Raw genomic sequence first — 25,907 nt, 5'->3', positions numbered from 1 at the left:
GCTGGGATTACAGGCTTGAGCCACCACGCCCGGCCGCCTTTTCTTCTTTAGACATATAAATTATAGCAAATGCTGAAGATGGAAAAATAGTAAATCCTGAAGATGGAAAAAATAGAAAAAATGTAAACCGACGAGTACATTTTCTTTTAAGAAAAGAAAGAAACTATACTAGGAAAAAACTTATTTCACGCCTGAACATAACCAAGCAGGCTGTTGGTACCACACAAGCAATATGATGTGTCTCTGTTCCAGGTAAGCCCTCAGTGATAAACAGGGAAAATTCACGCACCCACTTGTCATCACAGCATACTATACATAAAAATGTGCTTCACTGACACATGCTGCATACTATACATAAAAATGTGCTTCATTGACACACGCTGAATAGCCAAGGATCCATTTAAAATTATGTGCTGTTGCTTAAGTGTTTAGAAATGGCATTTTTGCCTACAGCACATCAAAGTGAAACCAGATAGAGATGCATCATCTCTTTGGCTGAACTCTGCAGAGAGGAATGGAGAAATTCATACCTACACCACACACATTGGAGTGTGTCTGAGTTTGGCGGAGGCGCAGTTTGACGCCTCACAGATCTGGACAGCAGCGGGAAAATTGCTAATTAATGTGAGAATGAAAAAGCCCTAAAAAGTTATCACTTGGATCCATGCTCCTTTACTTTATTCTAGAGTGGGATTTTCCCCTAAGTATTAAATTAAGGACAGGACTTGGAAAGAGTGCCTGTGATTCTAAGAATTCAATAAATTGGCATGGGGGGTACTGGTTTTAAGGGAATTCTGTTCATATAAAACAAGGCCCCCATTATTTTTCAGTTAAAGAATTGTAGTCTATTTTGAATGCTACCACTCCATGTGGCTTCATGTTCAAAGTGGGGCCCTCTGTTCTGTCCTGAAGTCCTACCACACTCTCCTAGTTTGCTCATTTTCCTATAGGACTCCCATACTTCTCCCCATAAGCCTGACATCTCCCCTCTCATCCTCATCCTCAGCTGACATGACTTCCTGTTTCACTGAGAACCAGAATCACTTGAAAAGAACCTCCACAAGCTCTCCCCACCACGTCTCGTTGCCTATTACAGAGAGGCCTATGGATGTAATCTTCTCTGGATCAACGGTCCAAGACTCTATAGAAAGCAGAGCCCTTGCTCTGTCACTAGATCCCACTGCTCCACCTACTCGGGGCCCTGCTCTAGCAACTGTCCCCTGCATCACTGGCTGATTCCCCTTCACTGAGTCATTTGCATCATTAGACAAGCTTCCGTTTCCTACATCTTAAAAAAGTAAAGATGTTTTACCTCAAATGCCCCCAAACCTCTTCCTTTTTATCTTTATAACAAAATTACCATGAAAACCTGTCTCTATTCCCCATCTTCAGTTCCTCTACTTCTACGCTCCATCAGACTCCCCGCTTCACTGCGCTAAAACTGCTTGCCAAGGCCCCTGAGGTGTTCCCATCGGCAAACCCACTGGTCAGTTCTCAGCTCTCCCCGCAGACCCGCCAGCAGCATCTGCTGTGGTTCAGACTTCTTCCTTCCTGTTTCGTTTTCTTTCCCAGCCTCCAGGAAATGGTCTGCTGGTTTCTCTCTTCCGTTACTGCTCACTCCTCTTCAGTCTCCTTTGCTGGTGTCTCCTTATCTCCTGTAAGCACGGAGTGCTCAGGACTTAATCCTCAAACCTGTCTCACGTCACTGCCTCATAGCTTTGACTTCAGTACATTTCTCTCTGACTTCCAGGCTTGCTTATCCAATTTGCTTATTAGACATTTCCGTTTGGATGTCTAACAGACATCACATACTTCTCATATTCAAAACCAAATTCCTGATATTTCCCCCCAAATGTTGCTCCTATCTTCTCTAGCTCAATAAATGCCACTTTCATCCTTACAGCTGCTGAGGCCCAGAACCTCCTCAGTCATCTTTTTTCTTTCCTCACATCGAATCCATCCGTACATCCTGTTGGCTCTACTTTCAAAATGCATTCAAAATCTTAACCACTTTTTACCATCCCCACAGGTGATAACTTGGACCAATCCACCATCATCACTTACTGGATTATACAGCCTCCTAAGTACTCTCCTTCCCCTAAACACACACTCTCTCTCTCTCTCTCTCTCTCTCTCTCCCCGCCCCCCCCCCCAACACAGCAGCCAGGAGGATTACTTTCAAATGCCCATCAGATCACATCTGCTCCTCTCCAAACCCTCTGATAGCCACTCACCTTGGAACTCTGATTCCTGAAACCTGCCTATGGGCTCTGCGGGCCCTGCCTCCTCCCACACACGCCACTGTGCACCTCCACCGCACCATCTCCCTACCTCATCAGCTACTTCCCTCCCCACTGTGCTCCATCTACACTGGGCTTGCTTTTCCCGAACACACCACCCACACCTCCTTCAGGTCTCTGCTTGAGTCACCTGCTCAGTGATGTCTTGCCTCCCTGACCACTGTATTTAAAATTTCAACTTTCATCTCAGGATGGCATTCCCTAGGCTGTCTTCCCTGGCTTACTTCTTTCCATATCACTTGTCACCATCTGACATACTATATATCCTAGTCATTTATGGATCACCCGTCTCCCCTCACCAGAAATTCCCACAAGGGCAGAGATTTTGGTTTGTTTTGTTCATTTGCAGTACCCCAGTACCTAGGGCAGTGCCAGGCATGTAACAGGCACTCAGTGAATATCTGTTGAATCTATGCATAAATACTCCTGATTTCAAAATACTGAGTACAATGGAGAATTGTGGTTAAACATGCGGTTTTAAAATTTGCCCAATCTTGGACTGTATTCCAGTTTTGCAGTTTACTAGTTTACTCAGATTACTTAATCTCCCCAAGCTTCAGTTTTCTCATTTATAAACTGGATCTAATATAATAATGCCTACGTCTTACAAGGTTGTTTTGAGGAGTAAATGAAATAACTGTGCTTAGAATAATCCCTGGCTCAGATGAATTATATACTAAGTGACAGTCCAGCATGAGGGATAATAATTTGCGGAAAGAGCCCATTTCTTGCTTATTTGAGCTAGGCAAATCAAATACGGCACTGTTCTTTATTTACAAAAGCTTGTATTTTACATTAAGTATATATACAGTCTATTTTACTTGTAGTCTATTATACTAATTTAGGGTACAACAATTAGCTGGACAGGCTGTAGTAAAACAGTGCATCTCTATAGGCAAAACTGAACATCCATGAAAGGAGTATTTAGTAAGTACCTGCTATGTGTCAGACACCATCCTAGGCACTGGGGATACGGTTGTGAGCAAAACAAAGTCCCTGCCATGCCTCAAAGAGGTTACTTTCTAGAAAACAGAGAGCTGGAATGTAGCCAGACAAATAATTCACATCAATAGAGAATATTAAAAAGTATTAAAAATGAAGCCTGATTCAGATGCAAACACCACGAGGCACCGTCTTGACATCTGAGATGGCTCTCCATCACCATGGTTCATCACCGTGACGCTAAAGAACAGACTAGGAAAAGTGCATGGATTTTGTTTGCCCATGAAACATTCTGTGCTGTAAGTCCCCAATATGTTATTGCCTTGATATAAAACATTCACTGTGCTTTTAAATGTCAATGTTTTGAGGTAGTATTTTTTTTAAATGTTAAGTGAAAAAAAATCTAGGTTTCAAGTATTTACAAATACATAATGTGACATAAAACAAAAACTCAGAAGCTGCTATATGAAAGTGCTACTGTTCTCTAGTTGATGAGTCATTACCTTCCTCACACTTTTTGTCTTTTACAAATTTTCTTTAATAAGCATAGTATTATTTACATAAACAGAAAAAAAGTTATAACCTTTCATCTACTAAAATGTCTCTGTATTTTTTTTTTTGGACCAAAGGAAGAGGATATCCTTATACCCAAAGGAAATTGACTTGAAGATGTATTATGGCCTGTTTCCTAAACGATTTCCTAAAGATTTGGTTCTAAGATTGGTTTTCTTTCCTTTCTTTATTATCATAACAATACATGGCCACTGTAAAAGTTCAAAAAAAATAAGCAAAGAGAAGAAAATAAAAATCATCCACAATCCCACCATTCAATGATAACCACTAAGCATAGTTTTCAGTCTTTTTTTCTATGTAGATAATGAACTTTAGTTTTTTATTCAGCTAGTTATACCTTTTCAAAAAATAAAATAGGATAATAGTTTTCACTTTTATCTTGAATAGCTGCATAATTTCTTGATATTAACATTTTATAAACAAGCCTCCACTATTCACACTAACCTTTTTCTAATTTTTCAAAATTATAAACTGCCGCAGTAAACACCTTTGAAGCTAAGTCTTTGTCCAAATCCATGATTACTTCCTCAAGATAAAACTTATGAGTGAATTCCTTGAAGAATTGTGTCTTTAATTTAAGGCGCTTAACACATATTATACCAAGTTGTTCTCCATATCAATTTGTACTCTCATCAGTAGTTTAGGAGAACACCATTATTCTGATCTTATACATTGTCTCCAAAACAATGTATTCCTGCTTTGACAGGTGAAAAGCCATACCTTGTTTTCATTTATGTTTTTTGTCTGTTTATAGAGCCATTTGTTCTTTGGTCCATTTCTTTCAACCAAACTGTTTCTATTCTCTTTTTGTTTTTCACTCTGGTAAACAGACTTCATTATATGTTGCAAATATTTTCCCAGTGTCTCACTACTTTCTAATTTTCTCTATGGTATTTTTACGTGGATAAAAGTTTCTTATCTTTTTAAATCAGAGCTATAAATCCTTTCCTTTATGGCTTCTGCCTTTGATGTCCACCCCAACATTATATAAATACTCACTTATATGTTGTCTAGTACTCTTGTTATTCCTTTTTTAAAAAAATACTCGATCTTTCCTCTACCCAGACTTTATTTTAGTTTAAGGTATGAGGCAGGCACCTCGGTTCCGTTTCTCCAGGAGGCCAGCTGCTGGAAGCAGGCTTCCTTACCTGGGCATCATACTTCACTGCAGCCGAGAGCAGAGCGATGGCGTTCTCCTCGCAGATGCCTTGCTTGATAGTTTGTTGGCAGAGCTTTTTCAGACGATTTTCTCTATAAAATGTAGCCAAGTCTAGCAGACCTGTTGGAAAGAAGTGTTTATTAGGGGGAGTGATTTCAAGCATCCTGATTTACACTCACTCACTCAGCCACTCAGAGATGATTTTGACAGTATTTTGGATATAATCCTCAGTGAAGCGCTGCGTAGACTGATGCTGACTGACACTTACACTTCAGTGTGGGGCTCTACCCAGGATGGCAGCCAAGCTGAGCAAATACGATACACAAATCATTAGCTGTTGAAAAACAGGAGCATAGGGAGAATAGCTTTAACAATTTTTTCCTAGGAAAAAAAGAAAAAGCATGTGCACCTTGAATGACCCCTTCCCCTGCAATCTCAATGTCAGCTTCTCCTGGGCCATTCCCAGGAGCGCACACACATGCTGTAAGAGTGCCCGCCATGAAAAGAAAGAAAACAAAAGAGAAGAAAAGAAGAGGGAGGGGAGGGGAGGGGATGTGAAGAGAGGGGAAGAGAGGGGAGGGGAGGGGAGGGGAGACTCTTTCATGGATATGTGTCTGCCTCCTGTTACCCTATCCCACTGCTCCTCCCTACAGCAAAACTCCTAGACAGAGCTGTCTGTATCTGCTGTCTCCATTTTCCCACCTCCCATTCTGACCTCAAGCCATTACAAGCAGAATCCCATCCCCACCTCTACTGCAATCACACCTGGGGCGGTCACAGTGGATTCCAGGGTGCCATATTCTCCGGTTTCCTCTTACTTGACATTTACACAGCATTTGCTATGATTGATAATGCTCTCCTTAGGGCACTTTGTCACCTGCTTGCATTTTTCTTCTCTTTAATTAGTTGCTCCTCAGTTCTCTAGGCTGAATCATTTTTCCTGACTTCCAAATGTTTGAGTGCCCCAGGGTTACATTTTCAGATACTTTTCTCACTTACTTCCCAGAACTCCAGCCCCAGAGTTTTAAATATCATCTATATATGCAGGTGAGTCCTGTTATATTACCTGTCACCTATTTTCAAGTAATTCAATGTAGACTGGGTGAGGTGATACATGTAAATTAATTTTATTCTACCCCAAGGAATGATAGGAAGTACTCTAATTGAAGCAGTCAATTAGCATCTGAAAGACCCTATTTGTTTTTCTGAATCTTCATTAGAGGATTTGTAATTAGCATAAAGAATGTCAGAATTAGTTTGTCATTGGTGAAATGAGTGGTAGCCAGGATCAAAAGGTTAGCTGAATCCGGCTACTAGAATACTGTCATGTCCACCTCAAGCTAACTTTTCATGCAAGGTACTTAAGAGTGTATGAAGTATAGAGAGCTGGGATTTCATCTATTTTACAATATTAATTGTTTTTGTGTCTATCTGCTAATAAATCTTGTACTTGTGGTAGACTTTGGTTGGAAACTTGCTTTTTTAATTAAAGCAGAGGAAAGTTACAGAGGAAAGACGATAGCCCACTGGAGGACACTGAAATCTTGAGAGTTGTGAATGGCTTCATTGTTTTTGGCCCCAAGCTTCAGATTCGCACCTGCAAGCGGCACTGCCCTAGGAGAGGACTCTGCCCCAAGCCCCGGCTCTGCACCTCCTCCACGCACACCCTCAGCACAGGGTGGCCAAGGAGCCACATGCCCACTTCTAGACCACACTTTGAGTACCTGGGAACCTGGGACTGCCTGCATAATTGGCCCTGAGGCCACATGTGTGGGTATTTCCTCCCTTAGACCCCACCACCAATGTGCAGACCCCCTGGCCCAAAAGGGTAACCTGGGTTGGGGGTGGATAGAGCTTGGAATGCAAGCTAGGGTGCCCACACACCCTTCTGCCGGAGGAGGGGTCTGTCCTGCCTGTGCCACTGGGTTCTGGCACAGAACTCCAAGGAGTCCAGCAACTCTAAATGCCAACTAAAACTGAAACCTGTCCTTTCAGTTCTTAATGAAATTACATTTTTCAAAGAGGGAGGATTGGACATATTTTATCTGAAGTTCATTAGCTTGACATATAACTTTAAATTTTTAGACATATGGAACATAGGTCTCCATTTAGAGTCTTGGCCAGAGCCCTGCAAATGTTAGGGGTGGGCCTATAAAAAATCGCCATTTGGGGCCAGGGGCAGTGGCTCACGCCTGTAATCCCAGCACTTTGGGAGGCCAAGGCGGGTGGATCACCTGAGGTCGGGAGTTCGAGATCAGCCTGGCCAACATGGAGAAACCCTTTCTCTACTAAAAATACAAAATTAGCCAGGCATGGTGGCACATGCCTGTAATCCCAGCTACTCAGGAGGCTGAGGCAGGAGAATCACTTGAACCCGCGAGGCGGAGGTTGCAGTGAGCCGAGATTGTGCCATTGTACTCCTGCCAGGGCAACAAGAGTGAAACTCCATCTCAAAAAAAAAATAACCACTTGGGTATCTAACGGGAAGCTCAAACTCCTTTGACTTTCAAAGTCCAGAGCAAGCCTGTTGTTCTCCATCTTCCTCACCTTAGTGAATAGGACTTCCATCAAGGCAGCTACCCAGGCAAGTACCTCAGTGCAGCCATCCTTCTCTCTCAACTCACACCTCTCATCCCATCTATCAACAAATCCCATCAGCAACCTCTTAAAAATATTATCTAGAATCTGATCTCTTTCAACACTTCCACTGCTATACAGCCCCAGCAAAGGAGACCATCATCTCTCACCTGAACCAATATAATAACTGATGTTTTAAACACAGATCACATCTCTCCTGTGGCAGAAGCTGCTAGCTGCCTCTCTCCCAACCCCTACCCCAACACACACACACACACACACACACGCACAAGCACACATACACTCTCTCTCTCTCACATCCATTCTTCCTTTCTACTGAAACCACAGAATTTTTAGCTGAGCTACGGCCATCTGGAAATGCCCACTTTCCCAGCCTCCTAAGCCGCTCGGCACAGACTTGATTGACTCGGGCCCACAGTCTGAAATAAGTGGAATTCCTGGGCCCTGCTAGTGGAGACACTGGGATCTGCTGCGTGGCCCTCGGTCTCTGTCCCTTCCTCCATGCTGCTGCCTGCAATGCTCCACAGTGGTGATGATTTGATCCTTCTCTCTCTTATCTGTCCAGTCAACCTTTGCATAAAGTAGTAACAAGGGAAATGTGTTTGGATTCAACACACACAAAAAGAAATACTTCTATAATGACCCTCACAGCAACTTTCTTTTAGGTTCTATAGAAACCACCTTGTCAGTTCCTCAACATTTTGCCAAGTTTTCAGAAGTCTTTGGCAATTACCTACTGCCTCCTCAGGAGAAAGGCTGATGCTGTCTGTGTACAGGTATTCCAGGAAGGCCCGGTAAACAGGATATGAAAATTCACTCATTTCTACAATATCATCCTCGTTATCTTCCAACGACGAACGAAAATGCTCACATCTGAAGGAAGAAAGCAGCATGTCAGGTCCTAGCTTCCCGGCCAGGACAGACGGCCTCTGTGAGGAGCACGCCCTTCTCTCGAAGGTGCACACTGGCACGTGCCTGCTGTGGCTCCTCACTTTCTTTGCTGGCCTGGGTTTTCAAACAATCATTTATTCGGCAAGGCCGTACATGCAAACCTGCTGCCAAGGGTGGCCCGGGAAGCAGCCCCAATGGCCGTGCTAATGGGGACAGAGCCGGACTCCCTGGCATCTCTCTCACACCACAACCACTGTCAGCATTTAGAGAAAGCAGTGGGTTTATTTTTATAAAATCTAAGTAATTCTGTTTCCTCACTCCATCATGGGTTGAATGATGTCCTCTAAAAATTCCTATGTTGAAGTCCTAATGGCCAATACCTCAAAATGCGACCTCACTGGGAGAGAGAGCCTTTAAAGAGGTAACCAAGTTGTAAGAAGGTCACCAGGGTGGCCCTAATCCAATGTGACTGGCATCCTTATAAAAAGGGGAAATCTGGGCTGGGTGCGGTGGCTCACGCCTGTAATACCAGCACTTTGGAAGGCCAGTGGGTAGATCACGAGGTCAGGAGTTTGAGACCAGCCTGACCAATATGGTGAAAGCCCATCTCTACCAAAAATACAAACATTAGCCAGGCATGGTGGCACGCGCCTGTAATCCCAGCTACTCAGGAGGCTGAGGCAGGAGAATCACTTGAACCTGGGAGGCAGAGGTTGCAGTGAGCTGAGATCACGCCATTGCACTCCAGCCTGGGCAATAGAGCAAGACTCTGCCATCTAACAAAAAAAAAGGTGGGGGAAAATTTGGACACACATGCACAAAGAGAGAATGCCACATGCTGACTGGAGTTAAGCAGCCACATGCCAAGGAAGGCCAAAGAATGTCAGCAAACCCCCAGCAGCCAGGAAAGAGGCAGGAACAGATTCTCGCTCACAGCCTCAGAAGAAACCCATCTGGCTGACACTTTTGATCTGGAACTTCCAGCCTCCAGAACTTTATGTTGCTTAAACCACCCAGCCTATAGTACTTTGTTACAGCAAACTAATCCACCCCCCTTCCTTCATGCAGGTTGATGTGATGCAGAGAGAGTGAACAAACGCTGCATAGCTTGATCTTACTAAAGAGGAACTTGAGACTAAAATGCTGTGTTGAGTTTGTGACTCACTGCGGTAGGATTTAAATATCTGTTACACAACAACGTAAAGAATTTCAAAATCATCATGTAAGAGAAAGAAGCCAGGCACAAACGAATGCATCCTGTATCATCCAATCTAAATACACTCCAGAAAATGTTAACTCATCTACAGTGACAGAAGGAGCCACGGTCACCCAGGGCTAGGACATGAGGGGTCTCTGAAGAGTGGTGGGAATGTTCTCTATCTGGATGTGGGGCAGCGGTTTCACAGGCGTGGACATGTGTCAGCACCCATCAAACTGCACACTTGAAATGCACACAGCTCATTGCTCACAAACATTCACAAATGTGATTTTTAAAATCTCTGTGCTAGCCTCACTACAGACCTTTTTGGTCTGGAAAGGCCTCGATCTTCTCTTTTTTAAACCATCTAAAAGTACCCCACAAGTGATTAAAGAAAGTGATTATTATGAGCCGAGTTTGATTCCCAGGCAGAGAGGGTAACTGATGGACGTCCAAGTATCAATACAGTGTTCAGAGCACAGGACACATTTGCAGCGTGCACTGGCTGCTCCCTGCTGCCAAGTTGACCACCCCACTTTTCAGGCCTAAGGAGCGCCTATGGTCCTGATTCCCTGAACCACACACAACCTGTGTTATTTCTTGTTTCACATATATTTCCCCCCATTCCAGTGTATGCTTGTAAGAGCAAAAACAGCCTTACATTTTTTATTACTGAGGTGCCTAACAGAGTTGGACACTCAGAATACAATTGTTGAATGAATTATTTTTCTCAATTCTGAAAATAAATGATTCCTTACCGAATCTTGAGAAGGACTTTATGTGCATAAATGTACTTTCCATCAACCAGAAACTTCAGGTCTGCGGTGTCTGGGTTGTCAAATTCCCTCTTCAGTGACTCAGCCACTGTGAGGTGGTCATCGGGTTCTAGGAGAATAATGCAAATGCTTCCAGAGTTAGCTACAGACATAAAGAACATGCAGGCCAGGGTATGGCACTGCTCTACTGATGCTCATGAAAATACGAATTCCTCAAAATAACTGAGCAACTGAGCAATGGGTTTTTTCCCCTGAAGACAGATATGCATCTCTGTAATCATTAAGGATAAGAATCTCACACACATCAGCTTATAAATCTGGCAAAATAATAAGAAAAGGTCCCAAGCCACATCACTAATTTTCAATGAAACTTTAAACATTTGAGTAAATATGCTAGCTAAAAGTAAAAGACACAGTTTCTCGGTAAAATTAAAAAGCAGTCAAATAAGGGCAGGGCACAATGGGTCACACCTGTGATCCCAACACTTTGGTGGCGGTGGAGACAGAAAGATGGCTTGAGGCTCACGGTTTAAGACCAGCCTGGGTGACACAGTGAGACCCCACCTCCACAGAAAGTTTCTTTAAATTAGCCAGGCGTGGTAGTGGGTACCTATAGTCCCAGCTACTCAACAGGCTAAGGCAAAAGGATTGCTTGAGTCCAGGCGCTCAAGCGTACAGTGAGCTACGATTGCACCACTGCTCTCCAGCCTGGGCAACAGAGCAAGACCCATCTTTCTCTCTTAAAGAAAAAAAAAAAAGCAGTCAAATAAAATTACTTTTAGTTTAGTACTAGTGTTGGTTTCTGATGCTTTGAAGAAAATAAAATTAGTTCCCTTTTGCAGAAGCCCATCAGAGAGAAATAAATTATGAGAGTGCACCTAACAAAATCCTCATTATCAAAGTAAAGCCCTGAGTTCTTTCCCAGATTTTTGGGCCATCCCCCAAATGGACAGTGACTAGCTCACCCACGGAGAGAAGGCGCCACGAGACGGCAGGAGTGGCAAAGCAGGCAAACACGTCGTCGGTGCAGGAGAAGTGGGTGAGGTGCGGGAGGATCACGGACTGACCCCGACACTGGCCCCACATGTACACGTGTCCACCCTGCGTCTTGGCTGCAGACGTGTGTGTGGAGTGACAGGCTGCAATCTCGATAATCCTAAATTCACAAATACACACCACATAAGCACAGTGACCAGGGTAGAAACAAATTGTATCCTCCCCCACTCAGGTTTAACTGATGTGGGACATCATAAAATTACAAAAAAGGGTCAGGAAAAGAAAAAAAAAAAAAACTACCACATGACTCATACACCTCATCTCCTAAATTATCAGGCACCAAACCGTTATTCACATTTAAGCCACATTTCAATGGCACTTATAACTCATGAAGATCTATTTGTACCACTTCTAGCCAGTAGGCCTATAAAAATATGCACCATCCTATTTTGAAATTCAAGTATAACCCAAGAGAGTAGTGGTCCCCCCACCAAAAAAGGGTGGTTTAAATTTTTTCCCCTAAAACATTACTTACTGAAGAAAATAATAAAGATTTGGGTCATCTGGACTGAGGGTCAATATATATTTTAATGAAGACTTCACCAATTTCTAGCACGCTATTCCAACTCCTATTGCACAGAGTAAATTCAGTAGTTCTACCACACTGGACTGTATGACCCGGAACCCAGGAGAGCAGTTTTCTAGGATTACCATGTGATACGCCCTACTGCTCTAAGTTCATGATTGATGAGGAGGTAGTTCTTGGAACTTTTTTTTTTTTTTTTTTTTTGAGACAGAGGAGTCTTGTCCTGTCACCCAGGCTAGAGTGCAGTGGCACAATCTTGGATCTTGGCTCACCACAATCTCTGCCTCCCAGGCACAAGTGATTCTCCTACCTCAGCCTCCATAGTAACTGGGACTACAGGTGCAAGTCACCACATCTGACTAATTTTTGTAGAGACCAGGTTTTGCCATGTTGCCCAGGTTGGTCTTGAACTCCTGAGCTCAAGTGATCCGCCCACCTTGGCCTCCCAAAGTGCTGGGATTACAGGTGTGAGCCACTGTACCCGGCCTCGGAACACTTCTTAATGGAAAAACATTTTGTTGATCTGGAAGTAATTTCTTTTCTATCAGAATAAGCCACCATACAGATTAAAGGAAAAGGGTAAACTCTTTTAACCCAGGGGAAGTCCCCATCTTGATTTTGCTACAGCAGACAATGGTACCCGCATCCTCAGACTTAGGCTCAGAACTTCAGGGTCATCTTTGACTTCTCCCTCCATATTTACCATTTTCTTTAGAATATCCAGTTAAATAACAAAGATGCTTTGTAATGTCTCCCCTCAGCCACCACTGGGGGGTCAGGCACACCCTGCATCTGGCCCCTGTAACAGCCTCCCAGGTCTCCCTTGCCTTAGACTCTCCCTTCTGCCCCAACTCACACAGTGCTGGCAGATTAACCATCCTCCTGGAACACTGTTCTCATCAGAACTTTCACACGGGCAGCAGCTCCCCTCAGATAAAATCCTGACACAAGACATAACCCCATCCATGATTTGGCGTCACTTCTGAACAGCCATCTCTCAAGTCACTTTTGTGCACACACCCTGCTTCAACAAACGGGCTTTCTCATTGCTCTTCGATGTCTTCATCCATGGTTGTTCAGGAATGTTCTTTCTCTCTGCCTTACAAACCCTACCCATCTTGTAAGGTCCAGTTCAAAGGCAAGTTTGAGGTCTCCCGCTCACCTGAGCTCCTGCAGCACTTCCTGTCCCCACCACTCCAGCCTGGCCCTGTTACTCTTTACGCATCCATTTCACCTGTTCAGCAAGATGACCAGTTTCTGGCAGGCCTAATCACTGGCTTAATTCTCTCTAAGCACATAGCATGGTGTCTTACTGAAAATAATCTGTGGGTCACTTTACTGACTGAGGAAGACTCAACAACACAGAGCAGAGGAGAGTTGTGTACGGCCCCACTGACACGGACTAGCACCTGAAGGGTGAGGATGATCCCACGCTGCCTCCTTTAGGCAGCTGCCCCCAAACCAGGAGGGAGGTGTCATCACAGAACCTGGAGCTTGTGCCAGCTTGCCTCAGAGGCTGAGACATGCTGTTCTCATGTGTGGCAATTTCATTGGCTTATTAGAGGATCGTTCTTAGCCCTTGAAAACCACACACAAATACTAGAGGAAAAGAGGCTACAATGGCCCACAGTGGAGAGCTCAGGATTTGGAGTCAAACAAATCTAGGTTTGTTTTTTATTTATTTATTTATTTATTTTTTTTTTTAATTGCAGCTCCAGCTCAAAGGAAAACAAAAACTAGATTTGAATCTCCGCTTTACCACTAGGCTGCATGACTAGGGGAATGTCAGTTAGCACCTAGGAGCCTTGGTTTCATCACATTGGAGGGCTGGTGTAAGAATCAAATGATAAAATGTTAAGTGCCAACCAGGCACAATGTCTGGGTGCAAATGGTTGCATGACAATGGAGGTTTCTTTACATTATGACAACTACTTGGCATTTTAAGTGACAAAGCATCCTTTAGGTAGAGACCATGTATTTCTAGTGATCAATTCAGATTAGTAAGACTTTCCCTAGAAGAATCTTTTTCCTGATATTTGCAGAGTTAGGCCAGTCCCCCGGCCTAATCCAGTGCTGTGCAAAAGAACCGTGACAGACGGGGAAAATGGCTAATAATATTGGCTTCTCAATCAGCACATTCTTTTCAACAAATAAAGAAAATGGGAGAAGGAAATAGAATAAACGTATTAAAAGAGAAGTACATCCACTGTTACCATCGATTTTATTAGCAAGCCTCTTAAGTTACAAGCAAATGTGAGGGTAGCGACCTGGTACGTCTTCGTGGCCTGGTGCTGTGGGCAGGACACAGGGCTCAGAGTCAGAGTGTAGTTCTAGGGCCATGTTACTTAAATTCTTATAATCAGCTTTACCATCTTTTTAAAGAAAAAAAAGATGAGGGGGAACAGGATACAGGCAGCAATCCTCTCACAGTTTGTGGTTTCGTGTACATGAAATAAGTTCCTTGGCAGAGCTGAGAACCGAAAAAGGCTTCCTTCCGTGACTGCAAGTGTTTACCAGCTGCAGCAGGAACTGTGGGCCTGTGATTTAGCTGAGAAACTCATAATTTAGCTGGAGAGAGAAGTCCAGAGCTGTGACTTTGCAAATAATTCCAAAATGACATCAGCGTGGCCCTGACCACAAGTCTCTGGTGAGTCAAGAAAAATACCTAGGGGCTCCTCAGGGAATATTTCAAGTAAAAGGGAGCTAACTGGGCCATGTATGCTTTGGACTGGCCAGAGCTGTGGAATAAGAGTCTTATGAGGTGGAGAGAAATGCAGGAGCAACGTGCAGGCAGAGCTGGAGATGGCAGGATGCCAGAGAGCAGCATCGTACGAGGCCTGACAGGGACGGAGGCCAACGCCGGGATCGAAGGGCAATGAGGCTTGCCAGGAACAGTGGCGTCAGCTTCAATCCAGAGCCGAAGAGTTCTGATTTGATCTGATGTGATAGGCAAATGGGAAACAGCTTTGTAAACAGGGCCATGATGTAAGGAAATGGTATTCTCAGAAAGACGGACCTGGTCACAGTGGTGTGTAAGACAGGCTTCAAGGGAGAGAAAGAACAGTCTAGAAGGCTGGCTGGGGAGGCCAACCCAAGCTAGGTTGCCAAGGACTAATGAGGGTGGCCTGGATGTTAATGCAGAGGGAGGGAGAGGAGTTGAAGGTGGCCCAGAGGATGAGTCTAAGAAAACCCCCGCCTGGCAGTGCTGAGGGAGGCAGAAGTGGCGCTGGCCAGGTGGCAGGTGTGGGGGCCAATGTTCAGATAACTGAGCAATTAATAAAAGGAAAAAGGGCCTTCTGCGTTTGAACCACCTCAATTGTAAAGCCATCTGGTATTCTCTGGGAGCAGGGGAGGTTAGGACAGCCCAATAAATAACATGGAGATAAGCATTCATGAACTGCTCTTCCTTTCTTCAGATTCAGCACTGCTGCAGTGACTTACTAGGCAAACACTTCTACATTTTTTGGAATCATTTCTGTGTACTCTGGGGTAACGTTCTATGAAAAATGTCAGTGACTGGAGCGCAACAGCATCCTTCACTGATCTGCCCAACATCAGAAAAGCCAAATAATGCGGTTCCTATGTTCCCTTCTGAGATATTTGTTATTTGTTATTAGCATCCATGAAAGGGCGCAGCCTCTGCCCCTAGAGCAGCTAGTGACCTGAAGTGGGACACTACTTTCTAGAGAAGGGCTGGGACAGACAGAGCCAAAGCGTGGGTCGCAGAAGGCCACATGATGCTGCCCAACCCCGGGCATGGCCTTGTGACGTATACCTGGTACACCCGGCTCCACGTGGGAAGTCAGGGGTGTGGCGCGGATTTGGTTGGCTGCAGTAGCTGCTACAGGAATGAGAGTGGAGACAGTTTAGAGGGTACCTTCAGGTCTAGGCTTGTGATCCAAGCAACTGCTAAGGAACCCTGCCATTGCCTAAGTCATCATCAGTTTTTAAACTGGACTCATACCAAGCAGCAAATGCTGACGTTCCAATTTTCCAGTCAGACATGCAACAGACAATGACTAGCAACTGAGCTAACCTTTACTGTCAGGATGTCTGGCATATTTCACACTTTATTTTGTAGCCAATCTTAATGGGAAAAAAAATCACTACATGTTGATAATAAACAGGTTTTGTGTCACCTCAAGGGAATGATCCACTACAACCACTGAGCTTATTGGATATGAAGTACTAGAAATGAAAAGCAGAGAGTGAGAAAGAATAGAAACCAGAAAACCTCGAGGAGGGGTGAAAGGTCATCTGTGAGGGATAAGAATATTGGAGAAGAAATGGCAAAGATGACAGATCCACAGCAGGGATTCCCAATCCTGGTTTTGTAAGAGCCCAAGTATTATACCAACTACCTCAGAAGTCGAAGAATTCTCAAGAAATTCAAGGAAAAGATAGCTTTACATCAGTTTAGTTTAAAATATGCTGTTAGGAAACGTTAAGAACAAAGATACAAACGTTGGTCAATCTGTGGCCAAGGTACTGAAACTTCAGAAAGATTGGGAATGACTGGATTAGGAGAAGACAATCATTTTAATCATTAAATGTATTTTTATGTAAACATAAATTGCTGACAAATATCAGTATTCTCCATCATAAATAAAATCTTTTTCTGGGAAAGATTTTAAAAGATTTCCTTGGATGGTTGTTCCAGCAAAGAAAACAATGTAGACAGATTTCTCCTTCCCACTTCTATGAACAGATAACTAAGCACTGACCCCCACCCCACCCCATACTCAATCCAGTTCCTAATTAGTCAGGCTTTCCTGTAATGGGCCCCAGAAGAGTCAGAAGTAAGGCTCCCGGGTTCCTGAGGGATAAGTTACGACATATACTTGACTTTCCATTCCTGGAAAGGGTGGAGAAGTGCAGAACAAGTCCCAGCACAGACCTATAAACCCCTCCCTTGCAATACGCCTGTGATTGAGTGCCTGGTTGAAATTGTGCAAGTTCAGAAATCACCACTTGAAATGCAAGTACAGAAAACTGAGAAAATCAGGAGCATCTCGTTTAAAACATTCATCCATCATTTTTTTTTTTTTTTTTTTTTTTTGAGACAGAGTCTCACTCTACTGCCCGGGCTAGAGTGCAGTGTCATGATCTCACTGCAACCTCCGTTTTCCACTGTCAAGGGATTCTCGTGCCTCAGACTCCCAAGCAGCTGGGATTACAGGTATGCACCACCACGCCCAACGAATTTTTGTATTTTTAGTACAGACAGGGTTTTACCATGTTGGCCAGGCTGGTCTCAAACTCCTGACCTCAGGTGATCCGCCCGCCTCAGCCTCCCAAAGTGCTGGGATTACAGGCGTGAGTGCCTAGCCCATCCACGATTTTTATAGCCAAATTATAATTAAAAAATAACTGCAGTTTAAGAAAGACAGAAATGCAATGGATAACTCCCAACATCCAGTTATGCAACTTGGCACTCACACAGCTTCCATTCCCATTACCTGCTTCTCTGCTACTTTGTCTTTCTCCCACCTTGATGCCCCACAATCCATCTGCCCCAGTGAGAACGTGAGTCAGAGGCCTTGGGTGATCATTCTGGATCAGGGACCAACAGTGCAATGCAGCAAGTCACTGGTGGGCAATGATGGCAGACTCTGTGAGACCAGGGACGGACGTGCTAAAGTTTTGGGTAAGTGTGGGAGCACCATAAAAAGTAATGGGCCGGTGGCTCACACCTGTAATCCCAGCACTTTGGGAGGCCAAGGCAAGAGGATTGCTTGAGCCCAGGAGCTACCAGCCTGGGCAACGTGGCAAAACCCTGGCCCTACAAAAAAACACACAAAAAAATTAGCTAGGCATAGTGGCACACTCCTGTAGTCCCAGCTACTCCAGAGGCTGAGGTGGGAGGATCACCTGAGCTTGGGAAGTCAAGACTACATGAACCGTGATTGCACCACTGTACTCTAACCTGGACAACAGGGAGACTGTGACTCAAAAAATAAAAACAAACAAAAAAAAAAACAGGCCATACAAATCCATCGTTTTTACTTCCATGCCATCTTTATTTGATCCTTTAACTCTGTCTTTTCAGTTTAAATATTAAGTGTCCCTCTCAACTGAGGTACTTTTGTGGTTATTCAAAGCCTCAGGACTGTCCCTTCTCTTCTGAGGAGCTCTAAGCTACCTTACAAGATGTGTGAATGAACAGTTGCAGGCATCTGCCTGAACCACCTCCTGCCTCCATTATTGTCCCTCCTCCCTACTCTGAAGGGGCCAGGGGTCTTAAATTTTAAGGTTTTTGACGAAAAAAAGTTTTATTTAACCTATTAAAATAACCTATGTTAAATTGATTAAATAAAACTTTTAAAGCATAGGTTAAAGAAAGCCAAGTTCACAATACTCAAATGAAAATTGAGGCAGCTGAAAATGGCAATTTCGTTCCTCATTTTCACTGTTAAGTATTCCAACAGAAAATTAGAAAAGAACTGCATAACTGCATATAAGTGCGAGCTAATCTGTTTGTCTATATATTTCTTTTAAAATCAAATGTAATAAAGATATATGCAGTAAAAATAGCAGCAATCATTTCTACGATGACTGCAACCCTGGTTTAAAAGAAAAGATAATGAAACGTTTTTGCTCTATACTACTGTCAAGAAATGAAAAGCGAAAAGGCAGCGATCTGACCATGTTTGAGAAATTCCAAAGCGTTTCTTTTTTTTTTTTGGAACGGAGTCCTCTGCTCTGGCGCCCAGGGGGAGTGCAGTGTGCGCGAGGTCTCGTGCTCACTGCAAGCTCCGCCTCCTGGGATCATGCCATTCTCCTGCCTCAGCCTTCCTGAGTAGCCGGGACTACAGGCGCCCGCCACTGCGCCCGGCTAATTTTTTTTGTATTTTAGTAGAGACGAGGTTTCACCGTGGTCTCGATCTCCTGACCTTGTGATCTGCCCGCCTTGGCCTCCCAAAGTGCTAGGATTACAGGCGTGAGCCACCGCGCCCGGCCCAAAGGCTTTCAAAGATATCAGAATAACATGGAAACTAATTCTGGATGTGCTAATTACATAACACAACCTTGCAAACAAGTGCACAAAACTAAATCTTAATTTCCTAACCATTTTACTCTTCCTCATAGTGACAGCTTGGGAGTTAAAAGTGATGAAATAACCCTATCCTTTTCAACTGGCAAATTTTCTATGTAGCTGAGTGACCAGCTTTATACCCCATGCAAGGTACCTTTTCCTAAGCTAGGGAAGAGCCACCTCGAATGTTATCGACATCACCTCAAGAATGTAAAACAGGAAAAGGAGGAGGGCAAAAGGGTGATTTGTAAGGGAGAAGAGTAACAGAGTAGCTGTTGCAAGTTTAGTCATTGCAGTTGGCTTAGAATAGCTGTTGGAGGTATAGAGGAAACATGGGTAAGTGAAAATAGCATATTTAACGTACAATCAACCTCCCCAACAATTCCAAAGCCAATTTTTATAAAGGAATAAATACTCTTATTAAATAATATTATAACACTAGCAGTACATTCCCCACCATCCTCTCTATGTCTAAGTCCTGTTTAACCACAATCACCAAAGACCAGTGTGGGGACTGTGAAAATGGCCATGTTACCTGTCCTTTTCCACAGTGATGGGAGTAGGATAGGACTGGTTGCTTTTATTGCCAGTGCCCAACTGCCCATAAGAATTGGCGCCCCAAGCATACACTTGGCCTTCATCTGTTAATACTAATGTGTGTGCGTAGCCACAGGCGACCTGGAAGGAAAAAAATCCACTCAGGACTGCAAACAGAAGTAATTATTTCACTGCTTCCGCAAAGTAGGTTAAGAAACAAAAATGACAAAAAGAAAGAGGCAGCCTATCCGTAGAGGCAAGCATTAAGGTAACCAACATCCTTCCAGAACATGTGGGCCAGTACTGCAGTAAGACTGCCGTGAGTCCCCTGGCGTGAGCACCTGCCCCGGTTCACTGGAGCTTTAATGCTCACAGAAATCAAGGGGTATGAGTGGAATGTCAGAAACGACACTTGTATTTTTTAAATAATTATTTTCTTTTTTGATTATAAAAGTAAACCAGGTTCAATTTGAAAAGTATAGAAAAATATAAATATAAAAGTTCTCTGAAGATCAGAGGCTTTTTTTTCTATTTCTATATACACATAGAGATATGCACCTATAGCATTTTTTTTTACTGACCATGTTGTATAAGCAGTTCTGTATCTTGCTTCATTTTATTAGACATCACACATAGCAGTTTCCCATATCATTAAAAATTATTTGTATACATCATCTCCAGCATATACACTTGGCATAATTTATCTAATCATTAACTTATGATTTGATTAGTAAATTCTGTTACACCTATTGTTTTTTATTAAAGTTATATATACATACATATATATCTTCTGAACTAATTCTGTAAGAGAGTTACAGGAATTGTTGGTTCCTCAGGGAAATTCCCTAGGAGTAGAACTACAGGTCAAAAGATATAAAGGTTTTAAGGCTCTTGTACACCCTGCCAAAGCTTCCTCAGGAAAGCTTATAACAATTTATATTCCAAAAGGTATGTGACAGTGCCCTGGAACAGAAATTTTCTGAACAGCTGCAATTTAATTCAAGGAAAAAGAGATTTAACCTTTATTTCAATGAAGACATCCAAGCAGCTAAACTTTTCATCCTGCCAAGAAATCTATGTTTTTAATATATTGGTATCTTTCCCAGTGAAGACTTAAAAATACACGCACACAAACTGACAGTGGACGTACCCGCTGGACACGGATGCCTTGCAAAGCTGCCACTCTGCAAGGGGTTGGCTGGTTGCCACTGCTGCCAAGTCCGAGCTGCCCGTTTCCATTGTAACCCCAGACATAGACCTGAGAGAAAATGACACCCTCAATCCTCTCAAGAGATAAACAGCCAGCAAGTTGTCTGTTATGTGGGACATACCATACTAGAATGAGACTGATGTGGCAAATAGGGTTTTTAAGCAACATGTAAAATAACTTCCTTACCTCCCCCGTGTCCACTACCGCCATACAGCACATCTGCCCACATGCTATGGTCACAACTACTTTATTCTGCAGGCAGCCAGTGACTCTTCGAGGGATTGGCTGATTAACTGTTGATCCAGATCCTACCTGCCCAGAGTTATTATAACCCCAGGCAAATACCTGTTTAAAGGAAAGATCAGTAAATGAAACACATTAATTTATAAAGTGTCTCAAATGGACACTGACATGTACTTGTGGCACCGAGTCTTCCCTCTCAAAGCGCTTCAGATCTATAAATCCTTACAACACAGGCAGAGAAGTGTTTACAAAATTCATTCTTACACAATGTACATGATTTTATAAAATTAGGTTATTGGTGTTATCTATATGAACAGTAATAATTACTATTAAATAACACGTAACACAAAAGTATCTACTTTGCCCTAGCCATCTTTTTCAGCATTTGGGGATTTTTCTTATTGCAAATAACCTCTTTAGTACAGCAACAGAGAAGGAACAAACCTCCTTTTAAATTTTGCAATTATGGAAGACCTTACTACGTACAGATAAATGTCACAACATCAATACCCTGACTGTGAATTGCTACCAAAAGTAAGGCTGAATTTGAGGGAGGTTATTTTAATCAAATGATTGTATTTCCAGGACTACTACAGAAGTCTACATAATCTTATTGAAAAAAATCAATGAGCTTTATGCTGACTATTCTCACCTCTCCATCAGATGTTAGCACCAAAGAATGGTAAGACCCACAGGCAACTTCAATGACTTGTTTGTTCGACAAATTAGTAGAGATTTGACAGGGCACTAAACCGTGATTAGTTGTCCCATTGCCCAGCTGGCTATAAGCATTATGACCCCAGGTAAAGACTTCTCCTTCTGAAAATAAAAAGGAAGACAACCAGCTTTTATGACATCTACTTCATTATACGAAAATATATGTAGCACAGCTTCCACAAATGAAATCTAAAAATTCAGGTGCAAAAAACTAATCAACTTCCCCATCCCACCAAAGTCATTCTACGAAAGAACCTATTTGGAAACTATAAACTGCATTCTACCTCAAAGCAACAAGGTGAAACTTAAATGCACACAGTTATAATAACTGGAAAATAAGTTTTTAATAAATAGCAGAGAAAAGGCTGCTGGGAGTAATAGCAAAAACATTAGAATGAAGTCAAAAGATTATAAGGCCACTTAACTCCCCTGGGTCTTAATTTCCTTATCTTTAAAATAATCACCAAGTTGATTTTTAAAAATCTTTGTTATTATTTATTACATAGCATAATACACAGAAAAGTTCATAAAACATGTATGTACAGTCATGCACTACTACTTAAGTCAAGAAATATAACCTTATAATCACCTCCCGAAAGGCCCTCATGTATGCATCTTGCATGTAAATTTTTAGATTTTCCTGTTTTTGAAATTTAAATAAATGGAATCATACAGTATGTACTCATTTCATCTGTATTTTCCAGCATGTTGTCTCTTTGTGCTATATTCTGAATAATGCTTCTGATCTATCTTCCAGTTTACTAATTTTACTAATTTGCTGTGTTCAAACTGCTACAAAATTTGTCCACTGAATTTTCATTTGATAATCATATTGCTCATTTGGATCTTTTCAAATCTTCTATAATCCCTGCAGATTATCTTCAAGCTCATTTTAATTTTTTCAAACAATAAATATAGCTGTCTTATAAATGGTGTCTGATAATTTTAATGCCTGATATTCAGTAATCAGTTCTTGCTGTCTGTTGTTTCTTCTGGTTCCCATTCATGGTACCTTGTTTCCTTGCATAGCAAGCCCCCTTACCTGCAGGAGATACATTCTAAGACTCTCGTACTGAACCTGTATATACTATGATTTTCCCTATACATACATACTTATAATAAAGTTTAATTTGTAAGTTAGGCATAGTAAGAGATTAACAACAATAACTAATAATGAAATAGAACAACTACAAAATGTACTGTTCACAACGTCACAGACAGAAAAGATTTGTTCTTACCATAAATCTTAACAACCTCAGCATGAAAACTCTCCATTTTTCATTTAAAGCAAGAACTGTATGGTTTCTCCTTGGCATATCCAAATTGCAAGCATCACTACTGTTGCACTTTAGGGGTACTATTAAGTAAAATACGGGTGACTTGAACACAAGCACTATGAAACCAAGACGATCAATCTAATAACTAAGACAGCTGCTGAGTAACTAACGGGCGGGAGTGTCTACAGCAGAGACGCGGGACAAAGGGATGTTTCATGTCCCAGGTGGGATGAAGCAAGATGGTGAAATATCACCCTACTCAGAATGGCACACAATTTAAAACTTATGAATTGTTTAGTCTGGAAATTTTACATTTATATTTTCAGACCACAGTCAACTGCAGGTAACTGAAACCTGAGAAAGTAAAGCCATGGATAAGGGGAAACTATTGTATATCTGGTTATCTCTTGACTATGTGCTATTGCCATTGAACAATTATTTTGGTTAATTCTCTCAGGCCTAGGATAAAGGTGCCTTCCCCTAGAAAGGATCTGCATTAACATCTATCATACCCTTAAGACACTTGCCATCCAGTGACTTGAATAAATTCAAGGGTTGAGATTTCTTGTACCATTCAGTCTTGATGTGAATTAAACTACAAATCCATGGTTACAACCTTTTGGGAAGAAATTTTATTTATTTTCTTTCTTTCTTCCTCCTTGCTTCACTCAGAGTAAGGAATTTTTCTACTCAATCCCTTATGAAGTGGCTAATCCCTACTACTAACACCAACTACAGCCATCAGTCACCGTTTAGTGTAAGAATCACAGAATGCTAAGAGTTGGCGGGGGGATGTTGGACACAAGGTTTAGTCTTTCAATACATAGATCAGGAATTCAAAGTTCAGACAGACTTGCCAAAGTCCACAGTGAGTTCGGCAGTGTTTACTGGGCTTATAGCATTGTCATTCATACATCTAAAATGCAATGATTACTAGATTCCATCTGCCACATTACCTTATGCTGGCATTCAGATACATTCATGTTTCATGGTATCCAAAACATAGTCAATTTCACAGGAAGAACCAGCAACTCTCAACCAATTAAACAATGTTCTCAAGCGCAGCTGACAAATAAAGCTGAAATTCTACATGGGGTTCCTAGGTTACCTGTTGTTGCAAGGACAATATGTGGACCACTCCCATAGCTGAAGCTGGCTATTTTTTTGCCACTTAAAGAATCCAGTCTCCGAGGTTCAATGGTGCTCTGGACGTCACCTAACCCCAAACAGCCACAACAGTTTGTGCCAAGCACAAAAATCTATGGGAAAAACCACTGTTAGTTCAAGCAGTTCTATTTCTAACAAACCTATAAATTACATCCAAACAGGCATCATCTTCCTTAAGCGAACTGCTTCTTTATATAATAAATAAAATCTAATTTCCATGCTTTTTTTTAACCTTTTATTCCTTAGTTCCCCAAGATCTTCAATTTGGCAAATCCATTTCTAAAATGTAAGTAGCTGAATTATTTTCTTCAAAATTACCTCATCATTTACTGTAGTGTATAAAACTTCATTGCCAGCACTGCCAAAGACACAAGCCTGACGAATTAACTGTAGTTCTTCCTCAGAACAAAGGGAAAAAATTGGCCACTTTCCCACATCTAACATCTTCAAAGATGACAGAGTAGCCTGTACTGGCTGAAAAGGAAAAAATATATGTTGAAACGACAAATTAAAAAGTGAATTTTCTCTGCCCCTTCAGTTCTGTAGAAGAGGGCAAACACTGGTTTTGGGAGGAACACACTGCATCTGTTTCTGAGAGGCCTCTCGCAGCTGCAGGGATTGCCTCTGCCAGCTGCTTCTGGGCGGCTCACAGCCACCAAGCACCGGAGGCCCAGGTGGAACCAGGTCTCCCCTACTCATTGTCCTCAAGGACACAGGAGTCATCCAAAGCTGGGCTTCTGGGAACTGAATGTTCAGCAGATACTTCAAATATTGGCTATGTCTTAAATGTAGCTGTGGAAACTAGGCTGGTTGTAAAAGCAAGAGAGAGAGAGAGAGAGCTGCCATGTCATCTGCTGCCTAAGTCAAGAACAATGCTTAGTAAAGAACAACGCTGACAGTGACACCAAGGAAATGGTCCGAGGTTTTAGTTCATGGGCAAGCTTTACCTGGTCTTCAGTGTGAGGAATTGGTGAGTTTCCTCATCCCTCAAGCAAGTTTGGGGGTTGGCAGGAAGAAACACCCAGAAAACACGTGTACTTGTTTGTTAAGGCAGCCGTAACAAAGTAGTGACAAGCGAGGTGGCTTAACCAACAGAAATTTACTGTGTTATGGTTCTGGAAACTGGAAGTCCAAACTCAAGCTATCAGCTAGCTAGCTCCTTTTGAGGGCTGTGAGGGAAGGATCTCCTTCCAGGCTGCACTTCTCAGCTTGTGGATGGCTGTCTTCTCCCTATGTCTGTTCACATCATCTCCCTCCACGCCCTGCATATCTCTGCACCTAAATTTCCCCTTTTCATAAGGATACCAATTATATTGGATTAAGGTCCACCCTAATGACCTCATCTTAACTAACTACATCTGCATTGACCCCATTTCCAAATAAGTTGCACTGTGAGGTACTGGCTGTTAGGACTTCAACACATAAATGTTGCAGGGTCACAATTAACCCCCTAATAGCATACATTAAGATCACGAGCACCTGCACTCCTAAAAGAGCATGTTATAAATTTGTTTGAAAGAGTTTTACCTATTTGCTACTCTGGAGGCATTTTTATTGATATACTTTTCAACTTGCCAACATTTTGAAGGTTATAATAAGATACATAAACAGCCAATATGCCTATCAAATGGCATGTCTGCTATTTCCCACAACATTAACAAACTTACACATGATTTAAAGCAGCAAAGATTTTCTAAGGCC

The 25,907-nt window shown here is 42.4% G+C and overlaps 2 protein-coding genes across 7 annotated transcripts in view; both read right to left on the bottom strand.

Annotated features, from left to right (window-relative positions):
• RCBTB2 (RCC1 and BTB domain containing protein 2) overlaps window positions 1-25,907 on the bottom strand; it is a 48,098-nt gene that overhangs the window by 5,667 nt on the left and 16,524 nt on the right. For 5 of the 6 annotated variants that reach the window (XM_017873786.1, XM_017873787.1, XM_017873782.1 and 2 more), the window contains 10 exons: window positions 24,525-24,680; window positions 24,148-24,298; window positions 21,698-21,864; window positions 20,989-21,147; window positions 20,743-20,850; window positions 19,591-19,733; window positions 11,403-11,593; window positions 10,420-10,546; window positions 8,306-8,445; window positions 4,964-5,094 (listed from right to left, as the gene is read on the bottom strand). In XM_017873786.1, coding sequence (XP_017729275.1) covers window positions 4,964-5,094; window positions 8,306-8,445; window positions 10,420-10,546; window positions 11,403-11,593; window positions 19,591-19,733; window positions 20,743-20,850; window positions 20,989-21,147; window positions 21,698-21,864; window positions 24,148-24,298; window positions 24,525-24,650 — 1,443 coding nt within the window. In that variant the 5' untranslated portion in view covers window positions 24,651-24,680. The remainder of the gene's footprint in view (window positions 1-4,963; window positions 5,095-8,305; window positions 8,446-10,419; window positions 10,547-11,402; window positions 11,594-19,590; window positions 19,734-20,742; window positions 20,851-20,988; window positions 21,148-21,697; window positions 21,865-24,147; window positions 24,299-24,524; window positions 24,681-25,907) is intronic. The other variant, XM_017873788.1, reaches the window with a different exon arrangement.
• On the bottom strand, window positions 13,823-16,701 carry LOC108530741 (uncharacterized). The gene is given in 2 exon segments (XM_017873789.1): window positions 13,823-14,773; window positions 14,775-16,701. Coding segments are annotated over 2 exon segments (690 nt in total). The 5' UTR covers window positions 15,414-16,701; the 3' UTR covers window positions 13,823-14,722.

Source organism: Rhinopithecus bieti, unplaced genomic scaffold (assembly GCF_001698545.2).
Source record: "Rhinopithecus bieti isolate Rb0 unplaced genomic scaffold, ASM169854v2 scaffold_7398, whole genome shotgun sequence".
Classification (NCBI taxonomy): domain Eukaryota; kingdom Metazoa; phylum Chordata; class Mammalia; order Primates; family Cercopithecidae; genus Rhinopithecus; species Rhinopithecus bieti.
Note: the sequence above shows the minus strand (reverse complement) of the source record. Positions and strands in the feature narration are given on the sequence as shown.